Source organism: Cyprinodon variegatus, unplaced genomic scaffold (genome assembly GCF_000732505.1).
Source record: "Cyprinodon variegatus isolate N-32 unplaced genomic scaffold, C_variegatus-1.0 Scaffold94, whole genome shotgun sequence".
NCBI lineage: Eukaryota > Metazoa > Chordata > Actinopteri > Cyprinodontiformes > Cyprinodontidae > Cyprinodon > Cyprinodon variegatus.
In genome coordinates, this window is record NW_015150547.1 from 671,792 (window position 1) to 683,179 (window position 11,388).

An 11,388-nucleotide genomic window follows, 5' to 3' on the forward strand; every position below is an offset into this window, starting at 1 on the left:
CTTTTTACACAGCCAGGCTCTTTTTTTTTTTTTCAAAATCTTTTTATTGAAAAGTCAGAGGTAGAAACAATAGATTGTCTTCATGGTTACAAAAGACGTTTTATCAACTTTATACACATTCAAAAACCACAACCTCCCCCCACCCAGACTGGACCCAAAAATAATTACAAATTTTGTGCACAGCCAGGTTCCTAAGCAGTAATTTTATGGCTTTCACTACTTTTGGAGGTTATCAGAGAATGTCTACTGGTTAGCTGTTAAGTCAGCAGTCTTCATTGGCCTCTAGGCCAGAAAAACAAGGGAAAACCAGAACATGTTTAATCAATGATGAGCTGGCTGTTGTAATCTAGCATATTGGAAAATAGGGAGGAAGGAAAAACTGTGGTAGAAAAGAGCTGTACAAGCTGTATGGATACAAAAAAAAACACCCTTAGATCATATTTTAATTGTGTGAATTCGACATGTTTGGGTTTTTTCCCCCTAAATACAAGTCATGCATTTCCCCCTATGTGCATCTACATTCATTTCTTGTTATGAGTTGAACTAAAGGAATCAATTCATTGAAATGCGCCTGTACTCTGCTGTATGCTATGTTTACACACAGCTCATGGGGTTAAGTCATATTTTCAAAAACGACGGACGCAATTCCTTGTAAAAGTATGAGGATCATTACGTTTGCATGCATGTGCGCCCGTGTGTATGCGTGAGCGTGTGAGAGCTGTGTTTGCAGTAGGCGTGTGAGAGCGCACACGCATGTGTCTTCTACCTTTTTAAGATCTGTTATATATCAGACGAACCTCCCGAGGGCTTCAGCAGGTCACATGTAAGGTTTACTGTATATGCTTCCATGCTCACTTCTTACAGGCGACACTGTTGTTTATCTTTCCGTTGGTAGCTGTCGTCCTTTGCCGTTTGTTTGTTTGTTTGTTTGTTGTTGCATGGAAGCTCGTTGACCTCTGCTTAGTAGCAGCATGCTGAAGGTCCCCCCCTGGCCTTTTTTTTTTTTTTCCTTCTTCCCTCCCAGGTCTTTCATGTTAACAACCACAAGAAAAACACTAGTGAGAAAATAGTGTGAAACCAGAACACTAGTGAACCAATGTGAGGGTGATAGAACACTACTGGACCAATAGTATTGCACCAGAACATGTGTGGACCAATGGTGTTGAACCAGAACTTTGGTAAACCAATGGGAGCACAGATTAACTTCATATTTTGGTTCCTGCTGTGGACAAACTAGAAATGCACTAAATAAACTTTGTAAAGAAGCAAACAGCCTGTTTTTGTCTATGTTTTATCCACATCTGGGTGATATAAATGTCATTAGGGTTTACATTGTTCAAACATTCCTTTTTCAGGTTGGACTCACGATAGAAGCTACAGCTGCTAAAGATTTTCAAAACAGGAGACAGGAACACAAGAGCAACATGGATATTGATGAATGCATAAAGACTTCGGTATACTCAAACATTTTCACAAATAAGGACTTTCTGAAGCAATCACTGAAGTCCTGGCATCCATCTGACTGGATTTTTGACCATTCTCTTTTTAAGACAACAAAAAATCATCTAAATTGACCCATTTGTGTTAGTATGTTGCCATTAATGCAGCTTTTAATCATAACCCATGAATTTTATATCATGTTAAGGTCAATGATTGGAGTGGCCTATAAGGAAGCATTTCAAAATTTATTTTAATGTTAGTTTGGGATCATTGTCCCAATTTCTAAACATCTTACCCAAACAATCCTTTCACAGTTCTTAGGAAAATGGCTTTAACAAACCAAAAGAACCATTATTCTAATGTCAAACATTAGTGGACTAAAGCACTGCTGATCAAGAACGATAAACCAATCAACACCTGAACACTGAGTGAAAAACATCTTATGTTCAGATGAGGAAAAGATTAAAATATCTCCACAATAACAGAAGTCAGGATGAGGCTTTCAAGCCCAAAACTAAAGCAAGGCAGTGGCATCATTATGCCAAGACTCTTGCTGCTGCATTACACCGAATTGGTGAAATATGAATGTTTTTCGTTTGATCTGATTATTCGATCTTTTCTGAGACGTGTCTTCCTTTGCTGTACAGATTATTCTATTGTGTATCATTATGCTTTCATTTGCTCTGCAACTGCCATGCACAATCTTCCCTACTGTTAGACAACAGCATTTCTGTGATATTGTATCCTACAGGGAAGGAGGAATAAAATCAGGATAATTACACAGGAACACTGGTTTTAGACTGGTTAAACCTGGCTAACGTTGAGCTTCTGAAATAGAAGCGGCCGCAGTACAATCTGAATCAAATTACGAGGTAGAGTGGCAATGAAGGCATGACAGTCATTCATTCAAAACTACAAAATAAAAATGTTTTTGTCATAAAACCATTTCTTTGTATTATCATACAACCATCAAATGGCTACACTCATAACTAAAAGCTCAAAATAAATCTGAAATTAGTTACATTTATAATTGAATGCAAACTTCTGACTATAGGTTTATTGGACATTAAGTAAGCCAACTTATTCGATCAAACATTTTGTCTGAGAAGCAGCCTTTCTGCAGCCAACAAGGCATTCTCACTACACATAATGTCCTTTTAAACGAAACCGAGGAGAACTTCTGATGAAGACAAAAGAGAGGGAAAAGCAAAGGCTGCTTTTAAAAGGGAACAAAAGCATTAAGATAGCATCTATTAAATACAATATTTTGAAATTAGGGTCCTGTACCTGTTTTATTTTGGTTTCACCACCAGATGGTGCTTTTAGGTGCATGCTTTAACTTAACTCTAGATTCCTCATTTAGACTATATGACCATTCAGAAGGCTTAGGAAGTTAAACAGAAAAAAAAATGACAATAAAAAAGGAAAAGTCTCTTAAAAACAATCGTTTATTCCAATATGCATGGTTTGTTCACATCTGTGCAATGACCATAATGAGCAGACAAGGCATTTTTTTTCTTCTCAAACAGTTTGGCTACAAGGGGTAATGTATGCTATAACTGAAACAGTAAGCGAATTACAAATACAGCATAAAGTGCAAAAGTTGAATCTATATTTATATATATTTATAAAAACATACAATGTTTAAGGTAATCATTTCACATTACAGCAATAAACATTGGTTTATTTATTTCAGGTACAGTGTCACACTAATATATTTCTTCCACAGACAATGATAATTTAGATTTTTTATTTTTTTTTTGGTTTCACTTTCAATTTTCATTTACATGATTTGATTAAATAAAATGTATTGAATATCAGAAGGAAGTCTTTCCCTGTTTGTCTAACCTACAGTAAGAATCATCCTTCTCTCCCTTTACTGTGCAGGTCTGTCCAACATCTGTCCAACATGCTTGATTTTGCAACTTTGTGAAAAAAAAAAAAAAAACCCTGTAAACATGCATGAACACGAATTACTGTGTAACTCCTGGTTAGAGCATACATCAATACTGCGCTGGTTTTAATTGGTCAAGTCTGTCACATTTACAGTAGTCTGGTTAGCATCACCATATTTGTGCATTTCCTTTATGTTAAAGGAAAACACGCAAAAAAAAACTCTATCCTCTTTATTCTGTTCTTCTCTTTGTCTTCACCAATATGTGGTCTTCTCATTGCTTCTTTTACACATTCTCCAAGCAAAACAAAAGGTTTCTCTTTGCTCTCCATGGTTCTGTAAAGTCTAGGTCCCCTTCTTCGACTCCCACTCCTGAAAAGAGTGATAAGGCACGTCAGAAATAAACTGGATTGGATTTAGATTAAATAAATCATTACGACTGATCAGTCAGTCAGACTCCTTTAGTTTTGATATATAAACCTTTAACCTTTAAAACCTTTAGACTTGTTTTGTTTGGGTGAAGATTTCAGGAGGAAGGCTGTATTCCATCCTCCCCCAGCATAGGCAGTGAACAGAGGTCATTAAACTCTAGGTCCGCAACTACAGGGGGCATTGAACTATACTATAAGTGTGGTTTGGATGGTGTACACTGCAAAAAATGGAAATCTGATATTTTTTTCTTAAAACAAGTACTTTTTTCTTGAATTGAGGAGGCAAGTGAGACATTTTGCAGATGGAATAAGACAATTTACATTTAAAATAAGAAAAAAATATATTTTATTGTCTTATTTCAAGTGCATATTAACTAACTCTTATTTTAAGAGCAAAAAAAGTAATTCCATTGGCAAATCATCTAATTTACCTACTAAAATAAAGGGTAAATACACTTAATCTAAGACATTTTTATTTATTTCTGGATAGCTTTTGCAGTGTAAGTACAGTAAGGATGGGTTCAGGGTGTAAAGGAACTTTTTCCGTCCATTTATCCTTTAGTAACTATAATAACAAATAAAGGATTCACCATCAAAAACCAAGCTCCTTAAGGCAGTACATAAGATGATCTGCAAAAAATGTGTGTAATCAGACCAGAGAGCAGCTGTTGCCACTATGCCTAACCATTCTTGCCCTCAGTCCAACTAATTAAAATTTCTTTGTTGCCTCAAATATTACATTATTTAAAAAACACACACACTTTCAGATAAATATCAAGCTTAGAAAGCTTTCTTCAATATAAAAGAACCGCTGCTTTGGGCTGTAGCAAAACAAAATGGTTTCCAACCAAAAGACGGATCAGTAACAGATCATTAAGAATATACATGTTGTGCGAATCAGAGGCAGTTATTCAATAAAAAAATGTAAGATTTGGTAAAACTGGTGTCTGTTATTATGTCTGTATTATTGGTTCTTTATCCTTTTTTATTTAAAGTTAGCGCCACTGTTGAAGGTCTGAGGAGCCGATTTACCTTTGCTTTCTGCATGACGTTCCCCCTGGAGGAAGCGCAAAGAGATGGGGGGCGTTTACGAAGCTCAGATGCCGAGTTAACGGGAATGTTGTCATTGTAAACTTTTTCAACTTTATTTCCAGAAGTCTGCAAACAGAGAGAAATGCACATGGAAACATGCTGTAAATGTGAAAAAAAAAAAATCTTTACCGATAAGATAAAGGTCATCCTTTCACAACCAGAAAACTCAGTGAGCACACACACAAACAGGTTTTAATGTCATGCGTTAATTATTTTCAGTCTTAGGAATTGTACTGGTTTAGATATGCACAGCAAATGCAATGCAGATTATGTTATTTTAACTGTTCCAATCTTATTGCATCACTTAATTTTCTCCAAAGGTTGATGTACTGGTTTTGGTCTCAACATGCCTGTATATTTATTTTTGCTGAGTTCTGAGTCTTAAATTCAGGGGTGTCTTACTCATCGATTAAACAGATGATTTTTGAACCACTGAGAATTTTAATATCTCACCTTTTTAAAATAACATTTCTTTAAAAATCAAGAGCTAGTAGGTTTAAATGTGATATTCTTTACCGAATATATTTACTCGGTTTAACTTTTACTTTGTAGTTTTTATTTATAACTATTTGAACTTTTATTTAGTGTCAATTTGATGTTTTATTTCCAAAATAGTTATGTAAAGAATTTGTGGATGCCAACCTTGACGCTAATTTTCGTCTCCACCGGTGGTCCCAGAGCTCCTCTAGCCAGAGATTTCTTCAGATTTTCTTTGACTTCTGTCAGTCGGAGCTCCAGCTCCACCCTCTCCTCCTCCTTCTGTTTGCACATTGTCTCTATCTCCGCTAACCGCTTTTCCATAGCTTCACCTATAGATACAAACACACAATGATATTTAGTGATGAAATAGAAATCAGGTTTCTGAGGAATGCAGCCTGATGCTTGTCTGACCTGTGTCACTCTTCATTTGCTCCTTCACCCCCTTCCTTTCCCTACGGAGGGAGATCAGTGCGTTTCTCAGCTCCTCCTTTTCCTTCTCCAGCTCCTCTTTCTGTCTAAGGTACCTCCTGGCGTCTTCCTCTGCACGCATCTTCCCATAGCGCCCATACTGATTCACATCTAAAGGAAGAAAATGAATAGCCAGCAAAATGCTGCCGATGAAAATCAGTCCATCATGTAAATCACCTCATGATCTGGAGGGTAAAGCCAGCTGTGGGAACATTCTCTACACTGAATTTTTTATGCAGTGAGACCCATGAATTATGAAATAAAAGGTGACTCACTGGAGGCGTGCCTCTTGATGGTAGCCTGTTGTTCGGTTTTTTCGGAGTCCCTGCTGGAGAAAGAGGCATGACGCCTCACCTGACCTGCTGTGCTCTCAACGTCCTCGTCCTGCGGTTAGAAAAATAAAACACTTTACTGATTTCCACAGTGATTCGTGATAGTTTCGAGCTCACAGAGCAAAGCGGAGGACTTCGAGTTGAGACAGTTAAAAAAAAAAATAGACCAGGTCTCTTAAAAACGGATGCAATCAAAATTTATAGACAAAACTTGTTTTTCCTCTTTTTTGATTTTTGTCACAATAAAATGCATCAGACCATTAAACAGAATTTAACCTCAGGCAAACAAAGCCTGAGTAAATAAAAGAAATGCTGCTTTTAAATGATGATTTCAGCTGTTGATAGATGAAAGGGCTTTTCAAACCAAACTGACTCAACATAAAAAGTAATTGGCCCTAAACCTAATAATAGTTTATGCCAGCCATGGACTCCATTGACGCAAACAAACAGCATAAAGTGTTTGTGAATTTGGGAAACTAGGCCCAATCTTTTATGCACATGAGCATTTCTGAGGGCCTTTCAGCATCACTAATTGCCAGACAATTTCCTCCAGAGTTTTCTTGTACGTAATAGAATTAAATGTTCTCTGCATCACAGGAAGCGCCTAGTTTATTTATTAGCAAAGACGGCCACCATCTTTGACTTTTTATACAAACATATTTTTCAAAAAATGATGCACAAAGGTCCTTTTAGTCTTGGCATTCTGCAGAATATTTTTTTTCATATCTCAGGGACCATCATTATATTTTTTTGGCAAATGTAGGATGTACCTTTTAGTCAGCAGTGTTTGTAGCTGAAGAAGTCTAAAATAGATGTTATTGTTGTCTTGCCTCCTTATTATATCATAATCACTGTCCATAAGTGAGACAATAAGGCAGTGCTTTAGATGCTGTTCTGGGTTCTTGTTCACCTCCTTGCTGAGTCATCAATGTTCTAGAATATTTCTGTTGTCCAGCCACTAATGGGTGAGTTTACTGAGATTAATTGCTCTCAAGGTGGTTTTATGAAATCCCAAAGACTCGGAGATGACCTTGTACCCAGTGTTTGGCAATTTGCTTCCAGAATGTAATATATTTCATTTTAAAAGTTACCTTTGTTCTTTACAAAATTTACTATGTAAAGTAATGAGTTACTGATTACTTCTTAGTTACTAATAAACAATTAGGACAAGGCATTACAAAATGAACATGCCCAATAATCAAATAGCTGAATCACAGAAATGTAATGATATAGAATTAAACAAAAACCATGAAAATGAAACAAGCTCTCTTTCAATTCCTCATGTATTAGCTTCTAAGTAAAGTGCAGTCATACAAGATTTAACAAAAAAAGTCACATTTCAATGAAATTAAACATGACGTTTAGTTTATTATAATTAAATATTAATATCAGTATTAATTAGCGTAAGTATAGCCACTTGGAAAACGTTGAACTGCTGTAGCCATCTTCTTCTAATGTTTTAAAACTGTCTTCTGATGTTTTAAAACTATTTTCTCCTGATATAAAAGTCAGTGTTTTTCTCCTCTATATTTATGTATTTTTTTTTTTTTTTTCATTACACTGTCACAAGTACAGATCGACGAAATGAAATCTCTGCATTTAACCCATCCCATTGAGGAGCAGTGGGCTGCCATTGTGCGGCGCCCGAAGAGCAATGTGGGGTTTAGGGTCTTTGTTTGTCATTTCTTGAAAGTCTTGAAGCCTACTTCATTTTGTCAGACACATTAAGCACTTTATTTAGTTAATACAAAGGACAAAATTACTTTTTTCATTGTGGTCAGATTAAATGGTAAAAGGCCTGTACTTATATAGCGCTTTTTCAAGTCAAGAGACTTGACCAAAGTGCTTCACACTGCATTCAGTCGTTCATCCAATGATGGTGGCAAAATACATTGTAGCCAAAGCTTCCCTGGGACTCACTGACAGAAAGCGAGGCTACCGTACACTGGAACACCGGGCCCACTGAACACCCTCAGTGGGCAATTTGGGTGAATGACATTCAAAGCTTGAGCCAGGTCTTGGGCAAACTCCTGCCCCCAAATTGATTTAGTTTGTTATAAATTAACTTAATAATTCAAATCAAACAGGTAGAGATTAAAGGTTTCTCACTGCAATGCTTTCGTAGACTTCATCATAAGTTCTGGAATCTACTGATGCACTGCTGGAGGAGGTAGCAGTGGTAGTAGCCCACCTACCAGAGGACAGAACAGAAGAATAGTTAAACTGAGGTTAACTCTGCAGTAAATGCATTCGTACTCAGTCAGAAGTGACTCACAAGAAGGAGTGTCTGGCAGCGTGCCGTATGTCGGTCAGTGTGTCCACGTCGATGTAGTCGTAGTGGAGCTCTTCAGGGAGGGTGGTGCTGCCAGTCTCGGCAAACAAAAGGCCCAACCAGCGACCAAGATCCTCAGAGGAGCTTGCCTTATGAACACACAAGTAGAAACAGAAATATTAATATCGAAATAAGGCTAGATTTAAAAAAAAAAAAAAAGCTGGTTCTGGCTGAATATTACACATCCTGCCTTTATTCCCCATCTGGATCTAAAAGGATATGAAGAAAAGCATGAAAAACACATCCGTCCACCTACATGTAAATTCCTTTGCCAGATGAAGTTGTTTTAGATGTCTCTGTGCTGCTTTAGTTTTTTTTTTTTACCAAACTTAACAGGAATCCTATTTATATTAATATGTTAAGCTGTTTTTAGAAGTTCATAAATATGGCAAATATGGCACTACTTTAGAAATGGACACCGTAAACCCCTTTTTCTGAATCTTAAATAGAAATCAGAATCCAGTTTACTGCCAAGTAGGTTTGCACTTACAAGGAATGATATATATACGTATATATATATATATACACAGATAATACTGGATCTATAGCTATATCCAATATAAATACAATATACTCTATACAATATGTAATATATACTATATACATAGTAGGCTGTGCATTAATGTAACGCAGGAGGTCTGGAGATGCTACGTTAGTGTAGCTTCTAGGTCCTAAACGGGAGAGGGAGACAGGCAGTGTCAGGGGGGTTTCTGGGCCTTGTTGATAAGGCTGGTAGCAGATGGGAAGAAACTGTCCTGATGGACTTCAGCCTGCTGCCAGAGGGAATTGACTGAAATAGTTTGTGGCTGGGGTGCGAGGGATCAGCGAGGGATAATCTCATTTTAAATTTCTATAATTTCAACAAACTGAATGCTATTATTAAAAACAATATCTAGATAAGAGTATCAGCATTTTTTCCCAACTCAACTTCATAAATCTGTGATTTACTACCCAATAATTATGAAGTAAAATTTTCACTTGTGATTCACAAATTCAATTATTTTGACAAAAAAACAATAAAGTCTCTAAATTCATAGCTGTCTGAGTGAGTCAGGAAAAAACAATGTTTTAAAGAACTTATTAACATTGTTTCTTTGGTAAAGGTCATACCATGTCTGTTGTGGAAAATTTTAAAATGTCTTATATGACCGCTATGTTTGTAATTTCAGCAGCTGCAGTTCTTAAAATAACAGCATAGATATACAAGACTAGAGGTCAACTACATTCAGGGACAATTGCTCTCCAGATTGCTAAACTAACAGAAAGCCATAGCTTTGTTTAATCATCTGTTTCCCCTGCTCTCAATGATTTAATGACATTCATTATTAACATAATTAATTCTATTAAAAATAGATTTGAATGCAGACAACACAAATGTATTTTTATTTATTTGAGGATCTCTTTGAAAAGAAGATCTTTCACCTCAAAGGGGCTTTCGCTGGTCCTCTTTTAAGACTAGGCTTAAAACCTTTTAATTAAAAAAATTATCTTATATGAAACAACAAGGATAACAGAATCCAACATGAAGGAAAGTTACCTCCAAAGCTGCCAGCTCATTGCCACCTTGCATGATATGAAATGAGAAGGGATGTTTGGGTCCTAAACCCCCTGGAACCACCTCTGCCCCCTTGAGGGGCACCACAATGACTGGAGGCCGCTGGTCCCCAGGGTCCTTTTGCAAGTATAGGTTTCCACCTCGGAGAATGCACCAGCGCTCCTTCCAAGAGCCACTTAGACACACGCTGAGATAACCTGTGGAAAGGGTTGGGTAAAAGCAATCCGTCTTTGTGTCAGATAAGCTCCCTGAAGTTATTATTCTGCGACGACACATTAAATGCTCACTGCATTAACTAAGAACCTGCCTACTTCTTCCCAGGAAAGTCAAAAGCCTTGTTTGGCTCTAAGCAACATATTCGTCAATTATTCTCAGGAGATGTTGAAATCGAAATAAATTTAATAACTGGAGGACTTGAAGTTTTAATGCATAACAGCTACATATCTGGAATCATATATTACCATGGTTCTTTAAAAAAATTTTTATAATTCAGTTATTTACATGTCTTTTCAAAAATTTAAAAGCATCATTTCAGATCATTGCAAAATGAGGATTGGTTCATCCAATCAGAAACAGCTTCTTGCTGAGTTTAGGGCCTCACCACAGCGGGGGTTGTCATGGAGGCCAGAGGACGAGGGAGGGTCCCCTGGTAACGGAGGTTTCTTTTTGGAGAATGTGATGATCCGATTGATTTTCTTTCCTGCCGCTCGGCTCATCGACCCAGTCAGCTCTGAGAACGCGCCCCGCTTCCCCCTGTCTGAAGAAATACATACACCTCAATGAAACATTATTGCCACTTACTATGATTAGGTTACATTAATATAATTCAGGTCTTTGTTTACCAAAATACACAGATATCATAAATAAACCTTAATAATAATAATCAAGTTTGATGCAGCTTTTAATATCCTGAGCTATCGCTATAATTATGCTGCTATAGGCTTAGACTTCTGGAGGACATAGGGATCCCCCATTTCATCACTCTGCTCTCTCTATTCTCCGACTCTGCAGAATCTGTTAGTTAAATCCCTAACATTATGCTCTCTTTGCTTTTTCTCATAGTAGCTTTGCCTTGTCTGTTCCTGTTTGGCTGTGACTCCATCCTGGGGAGAAATATCTCCTGTGCTGCTTCCATCAACACCCTTGTTTATAGATGTTGGAGATCGGCCTGTTTTCCAGTGTAGTCCTGTTTCTCTGACCGTGACTGGCTGGATGTGCTCTCTTCATCCTCTGACATCGGAGCTCGTCTGCCTGGCTGTGTGTTTCCTGGACGGGGCCGCCTTTTACAGCTGCTTTTTGTATCTTTGCTTCTATCTATAAAGTAACAAAGTACAGGCTTGTAAATTTACTTAAAGTATAAATGT

The 11,388-nt window shown here is 37.2% G+C and overlaps 1 protein-coding gene across 2 annotated transcripts in view; it reads right to left on the reverse strand.

The window, feature by feature from the left end:
* Window positions 1–2,879: 2,879 nt before the first annotated feature.
* LOC107084164 (actin filament-associated protein 1-like 1) overlaps window positions 2,880–11,388 on the reverse strand; it is a 35,664-nt gene continuing 27,155 nt past the window's right edge. For both annotated transcript variants that reach the window (XM_015373871.1, XM_015373872.1), the window contains exons 11-19: window positions 10,626–10,781; window positions 10,007–10,221; window positions 8,413–8,558; window positions 8,247–8,328; window positions 6,081–6,189; window positions 5,749–5,916; window positions 5,500–5,666; window positions 4,798–4,923; window positions 2,880–3,706 (exon numbers count right to left, since the gene is read on the reverse strand). In XM_015373871.1, coding sequence (XP_015229357.1) covers window positions 3,680–3,706; window positions 4,798–4,923; window positions 5,500–5,666; window positions 5,749–5,916; window positions 6,081–6,189; window positions 8,247–8,328; window positions 8,413–8,558; window positions 10,007–10,221; window positions 10,626–10,781 — 1,196 coding nt within the window. In that variant the 3' untranslated portion in view covers window positions 2,880–3,679. The remainder of the gene's footprint in view (window positions 3,707–4,797; window positions 4,924–5,499; window positions 5,667–5,748; window positions 5,917–6,080; window positions 6,190–8,246; window positions 8,329–8,412; window positions 8,559–10,006; window positions 10,222–10,625; window positions 10,782–11,388) is intronic.